This window comes from Anabrus simplex, chromosome 12 (genome assembly GCF_040414725.1).
Source record: "Anabrus simplex isolate iqAnaSimp1 chromosome 12, ASM4041472v1, whole genome shotgun sequence".
Taxonomy (NCBI): Eukaryota; Metazoa; Arthropoda; class Insecta; order Orthoptera; family Tettigoniidae; genus Anabrus; species Anabrus simplex.
In genome coordinates this window covers 73,002,554-73,018,560 of record NC_090276.1, presented here as the reverse complement: position 1 = coordinate 73,018,560, position 16,007 = coordinate 73,002,554, and the positions used below count along the sequence as shown (strand labels likewise).

Genomic DNA, 16,007 nt, shown 5'->3' with positions numbered 1-16,007 from the left:
ATGTATAATTACAATGAAAGGATGTCAATAATTAGATACTGCACGGGAATTCACTCATAATTTTTATAATGTGCATTACCCAGTATTAATCATGATTCTGTACTAACACCCAACATCCAAGAGATTTAGGCTACAAACACGGGTATCAGAATCCCTTTCAGTTTGATCTAAAAGGTTATATTAAGGGTACCAGGTCTATACTTCAACATATGGGAAGAGAAGGAAGATCTCCAGTACAGAAATAAGGAAATTAAAACTCAGTATAAACAATACCAGAGTTTATTCTTCCTAACCTTTGGGTTTTGAAAGTATTTCTAACCCTACTTTCTTGGAAATTTTACACAATTTTTTAGACAAGCCTTACCTAAATGAACTTGACGCAAACCTCTTCCCTGTCTTGTAGTTTCTGCAAAAGGAGACTCAACCAAAACCATGTCTTCAAAGTCTTTATACTCAGAAAACAGCAGTTTTTGAATTCTATTCATTGACATGTTTCCAACATACTGCACATGGCATTGCAAAATCTTTATTCCCTCACTATCTTACACACTTTAGATTTATTTTCTGCTTTATAATTTAATTTACCTGATGTTTCACATATAAATAATACTATTAAATAATATAAATAAATTTCCTAAATAATGACAAAACACATGTCTAGGTCTAAAATTAAATAAATGACTGATTATATCCACAATAATGGATATGGAACAGCTCTTATAATGTGAAACAATATGGCAGCCAGCTCAGAGGGAGGAAGGAATATTATTTCTCAGCATCATATACAATAGTATATTATGAATATGAGGATATACATACATTATATACAGTACAATATAAGATAATGACATACAATTAAGGCACATTATTAGTCTATTAACAGAAACTTAGACCTATAAGTTATAAATATCGATACAGTACATGTAATGGTCAGATCTTTTATAACAGAAAATGTTTGTTCAGCAATAATTCATAATTTTTCATAAAGAAAGCATCCTACATAAACATACCACGTACATATAACAGAGAGTTGTTTCTGCCAGGCTCTACACATTCAGTGGGCAGGTACAACTTTATGGGGGACAAAGTGGCAGTTTTCAATTTCCTTTCCCTCTAGTTTCCATTCTAATCTTGTCAAAAAAAGTTATTTCCAACTACCTCAAATTATACTTTCATAAACGTCCATCCTGGTCATTTTCTGATATCTTACAATCGGCACTGTGTGAAGGAATGTTCCTGTAGTGGCAGTCCTACTAACACTGTGATTGTCTTGCAAGGGTCATTTTGAAGTGGGTTTAGCTAGTGAAGGTTCTTTTGTATTAGAAATAGAAGATGTCCAGTGAAGTAGAACTTGCTTGTGGTCCTCGCTGAATAGTAGTTACAAAACTGTTGGTTGAAAACATGATTTATGATCTGGAAAAATGAAAAAGGCCATGTACAGGTGAAAAAGTGGATTGCATGAAAGGATAGTTTAGGTCCATCCAAAAGACTTAACGGAACTTTCAAGAGAAGATTCCGAATGCTACAGAATTTGTTTACTAGCAAAAAAGGTATTTTTTTTAGAACATGTGATACCTATTATACAAAAGCAGAATCCTCATTGACCACCCATCAGTGCCCATCTTGTTGGAAACCTCTTGATATACATCTATTCGAGCATCTGTGTTTTTATAATGACTACAATTCATCCCCCTGTGGGTGGGGGCGGTAGAATAACACCCATGGTATCCCCTGCCTGTCGTAAGAGGTGACTAAAAGGGGCCCCAAGGGCTCTGAACTTTGGAGCGTGGGTTGGCGATCACAGGGCCCTTAGCTGAGTCCTGGCATTGCTTCCACTTACTTGTGCCAGGCTCCTCACTTTCATCTATCCTATCCGACCTCCCTTGGTCAACTCTTGTTCTTTTCAGACCCCAATGGTATTATGTATGGAGGCCTAGGGAGTCTTTCATTTTCATGCCCTTCATCGCCCTTGTCTTCCTTTGGCCGATACATTCATTTTTCGAAGTGTCGGATCCCTTCCATTTTTCCCTCTGATTAGTGTTATATAGAGGATGGTTGCCTAGTTGTACTTCCTCTTAAAACAACAATCACCACCACCTGTCATCATTTTCACATCCTTCATGGCCTTTCCCTTTCTTTAGCCGATACCTTCTTTTTTTTTTCAAAATGTTGGACATCTTCCCATTCTCCCTCTGATTATTACTTATAGAGGACGGTTGCAATAATTGCCACCACCTGCCCAATCCAGCAACTAATAACCACCTCTCAGGCTGTGTAGCTGTTATCTTGCATTTAGGAGATAGTGGGTGTGAACCTCGCTGTTAGCAGTTCTGCAAATGGTTTTCCATGATTTACTATTTTCACACCAACACCTTAATTAAAGCCACAGTTGCTTCCTTTCCAGTCCGATTCCATCGTCACCACAAGACCTGTCCGAGTTGGTGCGACATAAAACATAGCATCTTTTATGCAGGAATTTTCTTTACAATACATCTGGCAACTCACAAATAGAGGAAATAAGACAACAACAAAAATTCATCCATTAGCTATAGAAAATGCTACATATATTGAATTTCTGTCCAAGGTATTTGTATTAAAAATGATGGCTAACATGTAAATATGGCTCAGGTCCACAACAATTAGCATACTGCAGGACCTTTAATCACTTAACTTTATAAATTAAATACACTAATATAACTACACTAAACTCTTTGCACAGTTTGTGTCCATCAAGTTCACTGTTGGTAAATATTTGGTCCACACACACTCACTGATGAGGTTAGTGTTGTACACATATCATCCTGGATGGGGACTTCCGTGATCACAGTCGTTCTGAAACAACAATGACGGCAAAATAATTCATTAACAGACATACATTTTCATTACTAGCCCTCGTACATAAGATAGACAACAAATATCAACCCTGTGAGTGGAGGCTGCCGAATGCATCCTCAGCATCTTCTTGTTGATTAAAATGGAATAAACCTTGATCTCTCAATTTATAAGTATGGGAGGTCTGAGTCTTGCATTGTTGACTTGTATTCTAAAGGTCAACACTTGTCCTCTTCCCACCCTCCCCCTGTGGGTGGGGGCAGTAGAATACATTCAAGATATCTACTGCCTGTCGTAAGAGGTGACAAAACAGGCCCTAGGGAGTCTCAACTTGGGGGAGGGGTCTCCTAGCTGAATCTGGCATTGCTGCTGGTTACTTGTGTCAGGCTCCACACTGTCATCTTTCTTATCCAGTCTTCCTTGGTCAACTTTTATTCTTTCCTGACCCTGACGGTATTAGGTTTGCGAGGCCTAGGGAGTATTTTATTTTCGTGCCCTTCATGGCCGTTCCCTTTTGATACCTTCAATCTCTGATCTTGTATCTTCTTTCTGATTAGTGTTAATAGAGAACGGTTGCCCAGGTGTACTTGCTCTCACCACCACCACCATTCCCAATAAGTAAAATCCCTAAAAAATCTGAAATATTAACAACACTTGTTTGTTATAATGAATGCTCAAAGAAATTAGGTGCACTAACCATATTCTAAATGTGATCACACAATCAAACATGTTTGTAACACAGGTGAGCGGTTAATAGACCTGCAGACCTACGTGCATTACTGTGACACACCTATCAAAGAACTGTGCAATTTATAAAATGTGAGGAAGCAGACAGTCCCAGAATGCAGCACAGTTCCCAGAAATCTTTTCACTGTCTGACCCCAAATCAGCAAAAATCAGTCCAAAATTCAGATATACCTGGTAGCATTGAATACTCCTGACCTATTAGAGAAAAGATCACAAAATCCACTGTTGATCAACAGAGCATCAACCCCTACGAGTCAGGGCAAAAGAATACATCCATGTTATCCCCTGTCTGCCATAAGAGGCAACTAAAAGAGAACCCCAGGAGCTCTTGTCCTGGGGGCGAGGGCTGGCCACCACGGGGACCCCTGCTGAATCTGGCATTTATTCCACGTACACGTGCTAGGCTCCGCACTTTCATCTTTCCTATGTGACCTCCCTCGGTCAACTCTCGTTCTGTTCCAACCTTGGCGTTTTTAGGTTTGTGAGGCCTAGGAAGACATTTTACAGCCTTCATGCCTCTTTTCTTTAGCTGATACCTTCATTCTTCAAAGGACTAGACTTATAACCTTTCTCCTCTCATTAGTGTTAATAGAGGACGGCTGCAGTTGTGCTTCCTCTTAAAACAATAATCACCAACACTTCATCTCATGCCCTTCCCTGCTTTTAGCCAATACCCTGAATGGTAAAATTCTTTGTGATATCATTAATATTAACAGGAAGAGGTAATTTCTACCACCACCACCAAACCTTTAAATTTATTGCTTCAGATTGGCCAGACAGTGAAGAAGCTAAACATGCATAAAAAATGATCATCTGGCACCTTACATCTCACCAAAGGTGATGCTCTTCTGGTGAACAACAGTCCTGTGCTGAGAACAGAAACCTGATGTATTCTTCAAAATCCCAATCAGATCTCCTATATCCAACAAAACATTACTATTACTATGACAAAGTAAATATATTTTTAAAGACAAAACATGCCATCATTATGCGCATTGAATGTAAGGATGGTGAAGGGATCTTAGATTTGTTACTAGACAACAGTCAGATATTACCCAATGTGATGTTCTGTCATCACAGATAAAGACTGATAATTGATATTTCAGGTCAATTTCCCCTGTGAGTGGGGCAGTAAAATAACATCCACGGTATCCCTGCCTATCGTAAGAGGTGACTAAAAGGGGCCTCAGGGGCTCTTAGCTATGTCCTGGCTTTGCTTCCACTTACTTGTGTCGGCTCCTCACTTTCATCCATCCATTCTATCCAACCTCCCTTGGTCAACTCTTGTTCTTTTCCGATCCCGGCTGTATTAAGTTTACGAGGCCTAGAGAGTCAAGTTATTAGATTAAATTACCACCTAATCGATACTTTATTACAAGCCTTTGGAAAAATTATAAAAACATTAACAATCACAGGACATGTTTTGACCACTTAGTGGTCATCGTACATGAACAGTAAGCACGTTAAAAACCTTGATCTTTTTGTCCATGGGAACTTTAAAAAACTATTACTATTTAATATTGAAAAAGGGGAAAGGAGAGGGGGTGGGGGTTAAGGGTTGGGTAAGAGAGGATAAATGGAGTGTACTTAAAATTAAAATCCGTGCCTACAATATGTTAAAACATGTTCTTCCATTAAACATTTTTTGAAAACGTCTTTTAAAAGTCTATTGTGAGGCTCTTCTACACGATCACTGAATGACTTTATCTTGTATACAATAAAAGTTGATACGTATTGCAATCCTCAAGTACTTAGTGTTTGTATGGTATGTTGAAAATCTTCCTTGAAAGCTTCATGTAAACTGTACTAGAAGACTGTGAGAATCTGTTTGATTTACTGTTGTCTCAAGGCAACTTCAATGTTGTATTGGGTGGAATAGCCGTCTTCTATTTGAGCAGCTTGCCTCACGATCTCTTTCAAGATTGGTGTCTTTATTCCCCGCTACCTTGAAGATGTGTCTGTGTATACCTTGAAGATGTGTCTGTGTACTCGACCTGGTGTAATAGCCTAGAGAGTCTTTCATTTTCACGCCCTTTGTAGTCTTGTCTTTCTTTGGCCGATATCTTCATTTTTTGAAGTGTTGGACCACTTCCATTTTTTCTCTGTGATTAATGTTAATAGAAGATGGTTGCCCAGTTGTACTTCCTCTTAAAACCACCAATTGCAAGACTTCAAATACTATTGTTATTTCTAGAGCAAGACAAAGAAATACAGGTGAAAATTATTTTAAAACATATTGTAATGGCTGAGGATATTTCAGGTACATCTCAGGAACACCCTAGAACCCAACAACAATTGACTGAATTTCATAGTTCAGTGTCATTTCCTTTTATACTACCGTACCCTTACTATCAGATGCCATTTCCAGACTTTTGACATAAAAATAGCTGACGACTAAGCCTGAAATAAAAATCTTTGTGGAAATTATAAAATGGGAGAACGCATCAATCGATCATACTATAGATTCAATTTATTTTCGGTTCCATTCGTTTAACAGTGCTACTGGAACCAATGAAGCTTCCCCCTCACCTCTCAACCCCATAAAAAAATCACTAAGAGTTTGGTGCATAGTAGTAATAATTATTAACACATTGTAAATAGTTACGAAATGTCAATAAAACCATAACACCCAAGCTTGATCCCTTGGTAGTTCATACTTGGGATAAATGAAAATTCCTCTAAAAAGAAGTGAGTAAAGTTGGATAATAAAATATAACATTTCAATTACAGGTTTGTAGAGTTTCACTGTTATATTTTACACATTACTGGTATGTTTTTATGATGACTGATTTAAAATACAAGTTTCTTTTTTAGTATAACACGGAAATGTTAATTTTTAATTTATGTAATTTTATTTATTATCATACGCTGTCAATTGGCAACCTCTGGTGAAAGGAAGTGGAATAAATGTCCATCCCCCTAACTGCAGGAGTCAGCCAATCACAGAACTCTTAACAAAAAACTGTGGTAAAATGAATTCTTAATTACTAATCGTTCATCCTAATAAATGACGAGACTTTAATGTCTAGGGATCTTAAAATCAGATCAGTTATTATGAATGATAGACAGGTAATGAATGTTAAAAGATCTGATACTACAGCTAAGATTGCACAACAATCTCTCTTTCATTATCATAATATCAGTACACTTAAACATTATACAACTTATCTCAAAGTACCCTGTGAATTTTTTCTTTTTTATCAAACCATGGTGTTACAGTTTGTGAGACGTGTATATCAACTACAGGCGCTTAGATGAGTGTTGCTTTCATGTGAAATCTTTTCTGTCTGGCCTCAATTGGTGACATTCTGTTCTCATCTAACTCCATTTCACATGTGGGTGGGGACAGTAGAATACATCCTCGATATCCCCTGCCTGTTGTAAGAAGTGACCGAAACAGGGACCAGGTCCTCTCAACTTGGGAGCACGAGGTGGCAACCAAGTTTCCTTTAGCTGAATCAGGCACTGCTTCCACTTACTTGTATCAGGAACCTTAATTTCATGTATCCTATGCAACCTCATGTTCTTCTTCGACCCCAATGGTGCAGCATTAGGTGTCGAGGCAACTATGGCCCTTTCTTTTCTTTTGCCACCTTCATTTTTCGTAGTGTTGGACCTCTTCCATTTTACCCCTCTGATTAGTGTTAACTGAGGATGGTTGCCCGGTTGTACATCCTCTTAAAACAATACCGCCAATACTCTACGACCGGTTCCCATATACCCTGTATTCTACATATGCTTGCTACAATCTGGAAACTTGAAAAGTGATAAAAATCATTGTTATCCGTATTGAAGATACTGAATGTAGGATGCTAAAGGGTTTATTGTGTCACCTATTCAATACATATCACCTATTCAATACAATAAACCCTTTAGCATCCTACAAACTTGAAAAGGTCGTGCTCTACATCATCATAGAACAAAAAACAAAAGTCATGAATGTTGTCCAAGGGGATGAAGGGAACAGACCAAGCGACCACCGACCGACCAACCCACCCACCCACCCACCCACCCTGATCTGCATTTAGGGCAGTCGCCCAGGTGGCAGATTCCCTATCTGTTGTTTTCCTAACCTTTTCTTAAATGATTGCAAAGAAATTTGAAATTTATTAAACATCTCCCTTGGTAAGTTATTCCAATCCCTAACTCCCCTCCCCCTGTGGGTGGGGGCAGTAGAATAACACCCACGGTATCCCTTGTCTGTCGTAAGAGGCAACTAATAGGGGCCCCAGGGGCTCTGAACATTGGAGCGTGGGTTGGCGACCACGGGGCCCTCAGCTGAGTCCTGGCATTGCTTCCACTTACTTGTGCCAGGCTCCTCACCTGCATCTATCCTATCCGACCTCCCTTGGTCAACTCTTGTTCTTTTCCGACCCTGACGCTATTAGGTTTGCGAGGGCTAGGGAGTCTTTCATTTTCATGCCCTTCGCGACCCTTGTCTTCCTTTGGCCGATACGTTCTTTTTTCGAAGTGTCGGACCCTTTCCATTTTTTCTCTCTGATTAGTGTTATATAGAGAATGGTTGCCTAGTTGTACTTCCTCTTAAAATGTTAATCACCCCCCCCCCCCCTCCCTAACTCCCCTTCCTATAAATGAATATTTGCCCCAATTTGTCCTCTTGAATTCCAACTTTATCTTCATATTGTGGTCATTCCTACTTTTAAGACACCATCCAAACTTATTCGTCTACTGATGTCCTCCCACGCCATCTCTCCACTAACAGCTCGGAACATAACGCTTCTTACATGATCCTCATGGTTGTTCCGAATTGAATTATGTTATTCACATCAATTATAATAAGGAGTATTTCTTATCGACCTATTCAGTACAAATCACCTTTATTGGAGTTTACATTTTCATACAGTTAATTCTTCTAAGGGACATGTTTCGCTCTTATCAAGAGCATCTTCATCCATTAATTTTAATCTTAAAATGATGTTCGTGAACAGTTGTAAACATCCATTCAAAACCTTGTGTCTTAAACTCCCACTCTAGGTTCCCCACCACCTCTATCACACAAATACAATACTAGGAGCCGAACTGGCAGACAAGTTAGCAACTCCAAATAATAATTGTTAATAATAACAAGTAAGTTCCCATTTAAATGTAATCAGTTAGGAAATTCACACACACTCACAATATTAAATTTCCCCTTTCTTCTTTACAGATTCCACTATCTGTACAAATTGGTCGGAGGTCAAGTACGACGTTCTATACCTCGCAAATTTGCGTAACATAACGTATGCTTACTACCTACATTTGTAAACAAGTTAAACAACATTTTCAACTAGAGCCCACATTTGATTCCTGCATATGTTCTACGTCCTGTCTGTTATGTTAAAGCAATATGGATCATTGTGTTTTCACAATTCAGCTTGTGGGCACTCTATTTTAACTTACATTCTGGAAACACTACGTCACATTATTTGCATTTTAATTTTCGTTTTTCCGTAGGATTGGTGTTCACCTTGGTGCTGTTTTTATAGAAAAACATTTACTACTGTTTTTAAGACGAAGATTCAATAATAGTTTCAGGCACAAGGTTTTAAATGGACATTGTGATAATTTTAAATGTTCATGTTACCACGCTTTTGAAGTGTTTTAATGTTGTTTTTAGATGTAATTTAATTTGTTTTTTAGACCACTGTAATTTTAATTTTGACTATTGTCTTTTTAATATGTTTACAACTGTTCACGAACATCATTTTAAGATTAAAATTAATGGCTGAAGATGCTCTTTATAAGAGCAAAACATGTCCCTTAGAAGAATTAACTGGATGAAAATGTAAACTCCAATAAAGGTGATTTGTACTGAATAGGTCAATAAGAAATACTCCTTATTATCATTGCTGTGAATAACATAATGCTTAGTCGAGCAGCTCATCTCCTTTCTCCCAAGTCATCCCAGCTCAAACTCTGCAACATATTTGTTAACACTACTCTTTTGTCAGAAATCACCCAGAACAAATCGAGCTGCTTTTCTTTGGGTTTTTTCCAGTTCTTGAATCAAGTAATCCTGGTGAGGGTCCCATACACTGGAACTGTACTCTAGCTGGGGTCTTACCCGATACTTATATGCCCTCTCCTTTACATCCTTACTACAACCTCTAAACACCCTCATAACCATGTGCAGAGATCTGTACCCTTTATTTACAATCCCATTTATGTGATTACCCCAATGAAGATCTTTCCTGATATTAACACCTAGGAACTTAGAGTGATCCCCACAAGGAACTTCCACCCCATCAATGCAGTAATTAAAATTGAGAGGACTTTTCCTATTTTTGAAAGTCACAATCTGACTTTTAACCCCGTTTATCATCATACCATTGCCTACGGTCCATCTCACAACATTATCAGGGTTATTTTGCAGTTGCTCACAATCTTGTAACTTATTTATTACTTTATACACATTAACATCATCTGCAAAAAGTCTCATCTCTGATTCCACTTCTTTACACATATCATTGATATATATAAGAAAACAACGTTCCAATAATACTGCCTTGAGCAATTCCCCTCTTAATTATTACAGGGTCAGATAAAGCTTTGCCTACTCTAATTCTCTGAGTTCTATTTTCTAGAAATATAGCCACCCATTCAGTCACTCTTTTGTCTAGTTCTATTGCACTCATTTTTTCCAGTAGTTCTTCTCCTTTGATCCACCCTATCAAATGCCTTTGACAGGTCTTGTTGGTTTGTTAATATCTGAAAACCTTGCAGTAAGGCCTAACCTTGCTACTTTTCTATACAGAGCCTGTATCAACATCCTGTTGACTCATTTGGGACATTCTCATGGACAGCATTCATGTTAGCGAACTAACAGTGGCAAAGGAGAGTTCATGTCCTAGCCTGATGGCAATAGATTTATGATGTGTATATGTAGTTCTTCTTTGCATTAAACAAAATACCAATGAAATAATTGTCTTACAAAGTTTACAATAGCTCATGAATAGTTGCATAAACTATAATGGAGTGTTATTAAATGTACCATGAAGTACTGGTCAGACTGACTCAGATCTTCAATATTCGTTTTGGTGGAAAATGTTATAGTCCTGTCAGGATTTTCTCCCCCCGTATCAAAGAGGAAAAGTTGTTCACCCCTTTATCGTCCTATTGAATGGCTTCTTTATTTCTAGATCTTGAAAGTTTCATACACTTGCCAGTCAACATCTGCTTTTATTGTATATTCGCGGTTATTCATAAATTGTTTCTGTCTGCTATATTCGCTAAAATTTCCCACAACAGAGTGTCCAATTTGCATTTCATTTTGTCATGCACCTACAAGTGACCCAAGATCATTGCCTACTTCACTCACTTCTCCCCAAGGGTGGGGGCGGTAGAACCCCTGTCTGTCGTAAGAGGCGACTAAAAGAGTGACCAGGGCGTGTGTTGGTGAACACAGTTCCCTTAGCTGAGTCTGGCAATGCTTCCACTTACTTATGCCAGGCTCCCCACTTTCATCTACCCTATCCAACTTCCCTTGGTCAACTCGTGTTCTTTTCTGACCCTGACGGTATCAGGCTTGGAGTCCTCAATTTACACGCCCTTTGTGGCCTTTGCCCCAGGGGCTCTGAACTTTGGAGCATGGGTTGGCGACCACCGGGCCCTCAGCCGAGTCCTGGCATTGCTTCCACTTACTTGTGCCAGGCTCCTCACCTTCATCCTATCCGACCTCCCTTGGTCAACTCTTGTTCTTTTCCAACCCCGACGCTATTAGGTTTGCGAGGGCTAGGGAGTCTTTCATTTTCATGCCCTTCGCGGCCCTTGTCTTCATTTGGCCGATACCTTCATTTTTCGAAGTGTCGGACCCCTTCCATTTTTTCTCTCTGATTAGTGTTATATAGAGGATGGTTGCCTAGTTGTACTTCCTCTTAAAACGTTAATCACCACCACCAACACCACCACCTTTGTGGCCTTTCCCTTTATTTTTCTCATACTTTTTTTTTAAAGCGTCACATGCCTTCCATTTTTTCCCCTCTGGTTATTGTTAATAGAAGATGGTTGACCAGTTAAAAAACCATAATTGCCACCTTCCTCACTTAGATACCCACTGAGATGTTTGTTAATGATCATGTTACTCAATTACATGTCAAATTGCATCAGGCTCTTTGTATACATCACCAATAAATCATGGTACATCACCAATAAATCATCGCCCTTCCCCCTGTGAGTGGGGGTGGTAGAATCCCCTGCCTGTCATAAGAGACATCTAAAATGGATCCCAGGGGCTCTCAAATTGACAGTGTGGGTTGGCGACAACAGGGCCCTTAGCCGAATCCTGGCAATGCTTTCACTTACTTGTGCCAGGCTCCCCACTTTCATCTACCCTATCCAACCTCCCTTGTTCAACTCTTGTTCTTTTCCGACCCCGACGTTGTTATATTCCGAGGGCTCGGGAGTCTCATTTTCACGCCCTACATGGCCCTTGTCTTTCTTTGGCCAATACCATCTTTTTTCCGAGTGCTAGACCTCTTCTTTTTACCGTTCTGATTAATGTTAAGAATGAACGGTTACCCAGTTGTACTTCCTCTTATAACGATAAACACCAACACCACCAACAGTCATATAGTGGATGTCCAGCCCAGGATAATATTCTCTGTCCATGTTTTCCCTGTGTCTTCCCACCTGAGATCAGTTGTGTCAGGCTGTATTTGTCATTCTGGAAAATGTGACCAAAATAGGCCACTTTCTAGGCTTCTATTTCTCCCCCTGTGGGTGGGGGCAGTACAATAACATGCACGGTATCCCCTGCCTGTCGTAAGAGGCGACTAAAAGGGGCCCCAGGGGCTCTGAACTTTGGACCGTGAGTTGGCGACCACAGGGCCCTTAGCTGAGTCCTGGCATTGCTTCCACTTACTTGTGCCAGGCTCCTCACTTTCGTCTATTCTATTCAACCTTTCTTGGTCAACCCTTGTTCTTTTTTGACCCCGACGCTATTAGGTTTGCGAGGGTTAGGGAGTCTTTCATTTTCATGCCCTTCGTGGCCCTTGTCTTTTTTCGCAGATACCTTTATTTTTCAAAGTGTCGGATCCCTTCCTTGTTTTCTCTCTTATTAGTGTTATGTAGAGGATGGTTGCCTAGTTGTACTTCTTCTTAAAACAGTAATCACCACCACCACCTTCTAGGCTTTTTGCAACCGTTTTAGGACGTTGCATGTTTTCCCGCCTTATTTGTAAATTCATACGTGTATTAATGTGTGTAGAATATTGGTAAGTATAAATTATATAAATGGAATGTTATATTTTTTCCACCATTCAGTACCTACATAAGATATAAATATATATACTAGTATATGTTTCAGTCTATGTGACCTTCTTGAGCTAAATATATAAATTATTCAGCCTGCAAATTGCAATAACTGGATTTAGTATTCCAAGCATATAATGACGGAATGAGCTAGGCTCTAAGAGAGTTAGGTACAATAGTTGGAACAGACCCCCTTAGTGCTTTTGCTACCGGGCGAGTTGGCCGTGCGCGTAGAGGCGCGCTGCTGTGAGCTTGCATCCGGGAGATAGTAGGTTCGAATCCCACTATCGGCAGCCCTGAAAATGGTTTTCCGTGGTTTCCCATTTTCACACCAGGCAAATGCTGGGGCTGTACCTTAATTAAGGCCACGGCCGCTTCCTTCCAACTCCTAGGCCGTTCCTATCCCATCGTCGCCATAAGACCTATCTGTGTCGGTGCGACGTAAAGCCCCTAGCAAAAAAAAAAAAAAAAAAAAAAAAAAAAAAAAAAAAAAAAAAAAAAAAAAAAAAAAGAAGTGCTTTTGCTTACCTGTTCTTGCACCGTTGCTATCCCCGTTGTTGACTCGTATTGTCACACGATTGTTGTTTCCCAAACTGTTGCCCAATTTCTCTGCTGCACTTCGTATGGAAGGTTTCGCGGACGACAGGATGCTGGTCTCTTGTGAACTGAAGAGATTCACTTTGTTATTTGTTTGGTGTGAGCACGAGTAGTAGTTAGGGAACTGAGATTTTGTTGGTTCAGAGTTCACAGACACAGTGACTGTTCCTTTGGCAGGTTGACCAGGTGGCAACCCATTGAGATGATTCTCCTGGAGACAGAAACAAACGATTCAAATGTCTTCCCTTAAGCAAAAGAATACAATAAAGTACAATAGCGTGATGTTCTAAGACATATGTCTGAATGCAGCAAATCAGAAAACACATCTCTGTGATCCTACCCTGGGCAGAGTCGCAGAATATACGAGAGTCGAGTCATAAGTCATGAAAACTTTTTTTTCTTGTGAACAGGAAACAACACGGAAAATATAAGATATGCATTTGGAAATGTAGGGCATGTACTTATGCATAGTGCCTGAAGACAAATTCTGACTTCAGGAGGGTCTCGTAGGAAAGTGACAGAACACAGGCCATTCGTAAACATTGTTTTATTATGGTATAGACAGCAAATACACAAGACTACATATTACTCGCACACTTTTTAGTGATAGATTTGTGTACGGAGTTGAGGAGTAAGGAGAGAGCTCTCCCGGTTCCGGTAATACTGCCAACTGAATGGAAATGAAATCTGAATTGAATCGATAATATGATCGATCGATGAATTTTCTAAACCTTTATTATTTTAAGCCAACAACTGTGTCACACACACATTATAGATCAGGGGTTTCTAAATGGCGGCCCGCAAAGTTATTTCTTGCGGCCCGTGAGGGCTTTCAAAAATGTATTTTAAGAAATGTGAAGAAAATTTACGAAAAATATTTCATAGCTCGGTCAAAAATGTATTCATTTTTATATCCTGTATAGACCAAAGTCAGAACTAATTCATTCTTTAATATTATCTCCTGTTTTTTTGGTATTCACTTGTGATGAATAAATTCTTTGACTTAATAAAATTAAACTCTAAACTTCACCGGAAAATGAGCCACACAAATACCAGCTCTAGGTCTTAACCATTATAAAAATGGCTATGGGATCAATACCAATTCTTGAACTCCATGCCAACCTCACTGTGGCCTTTTTATTCAACGTAGCATGCAATGAATACCAAGAAGTACTTTAAAAGCCATTGGTGTAAGAAGCGGTTTCATTTCTTTGTTCTTCTCTCATTGGCAGTACTGGCTGATACGCAGTGAAAATTTTCAGGGAATTACTCCTGGAAGTACATTGTTGAAATTTTTGGCTCTTACAAATGTATAGCATTGTGCCCTTCACACTACTCCCACTAAATTGTTCTTTTTGTTTTAACTACATTATTAATTTTAGTTTGTCTTCCGTTTTACATTTTTAATTTGTCAAATATTAATTTAAATTAATAGATATTGTTGGGTGCTCTTCTCCAAAATTCAATCGTCCTGGGTATAGTAGCGGTTATTCTTAATTTCACTCTTTTATGAAATTGTAAGATAGTGTTTTAAGCAATTAAAATGATCAAACCTCCATTTCAATCGAACTATGCATATTATTTTATATACTGCCCCTATTTGGGGAATTTTACGAAAATTGGCCTATTATTTTAGTGTGGCCCGCAATCATTCCTAAGGTTTCCAATGTGACCCTTGAGTTCTTACTAATTGGAAAACTCTGTTATAGATTATATAAAAATTCTCGATGCGAATCCTGTTCCTAGCATGAATTCTATAGTTTGGCTTTGCTGTGTAAACAACAAGAGTACTATTACGTAAAGTGTACGCCAGATGTCGCACAGCGATGTATAAGCAATTCATAGATTGTGTTTCAAAGGTTGCCAATACGAATCTCGAAGATTGCCGAAGTCCACCGATTCAACACTAGGATGTCCATCTATCACTAAAAAGTGTGCGAGTAATACAAAGGACAGGTCTTCATTGGTTACAGACCTTCAAAATAATCACCCAAGTTTCCACTGTGCGTTGCCAGCAGTGGGGCAGGCGCGAGGCAAATTGGCAGTTGATACTCTGCCCCGTTTGAACGTCTCTACCCATCTCGCCACTGTTCTATAGGGCATGGCATGCACGCATAAAGCTTCCCGCAGGTCTGCATGGGATTAGCATGCATTTCTGCGGCGGAGAACTGCTATTTCAATATACAATAGTTGCTCGTGCTTGTTGACTTCCATTTTGTGACGCTCTCACTCACACACAGAACTTAGGGGCATGCTTAGTCCCACACTGTTGTTTATATACACCATCTAGTGGTGTCATACGTAAATACATACCGTACGTTTCCAAATGTACATCTTAGATTTTCCGTGCTGTCTCCTGTTCGCGAGAAAAAAAATAGTTGCCATGACTTATGACTCGAGCTACGTATATGTCAAAAGGGACGACTGAAATGGGGACCAACAGCTTTCAACTTGGGAGTGTGGATTGGTGACCACGGTTCCTCTAGCTGAGTCTGACCTTTCCAGTTTGACCTTGCATGGTCGACGCTTGTTCTCTTCCGATCTTGTCGGTGAGGTCTAGCATCTCGTTCGCTTTCACACCC

The 16,007-nt window shown here is 39.4% G+C and overlaps 1 protein-coding gene across 3 annotated transcripts in view; it reads right to left on the bottom strand.

The window, feature by feature from the left end:
* Nucleotides 1–271: 271 nt before the first annotated feature.
* Nucleotides 272–16,007, bottom strand: part of LOC136884434 (protein scribble homolog) — a 261,405-nt gene continuing 245,669 nt past the window's right edge. For all 3 annotated transcript variants that reach the window (XM_067156596.2, XM_067156597.2, XM_067156598.2), the window contains 2 exons: nucleotides 13,357–13,636; nucleotides 272–2,832 (listed from right to left, as the gene is read on the bottom strand). In XM_067156596.2, coding sequence (XP_067012697.2) covers nucleotides 2,822–2,832; nucleotides 13,357–13,636 — 291 coding nt within the window. In that variant the 3' untranslated portion in view covers nucleotides 272–2,821. The remainder of the gene's footprint in view (nucleotides 2,833–13,356; nucleotides 13,637–16,007) is intronic.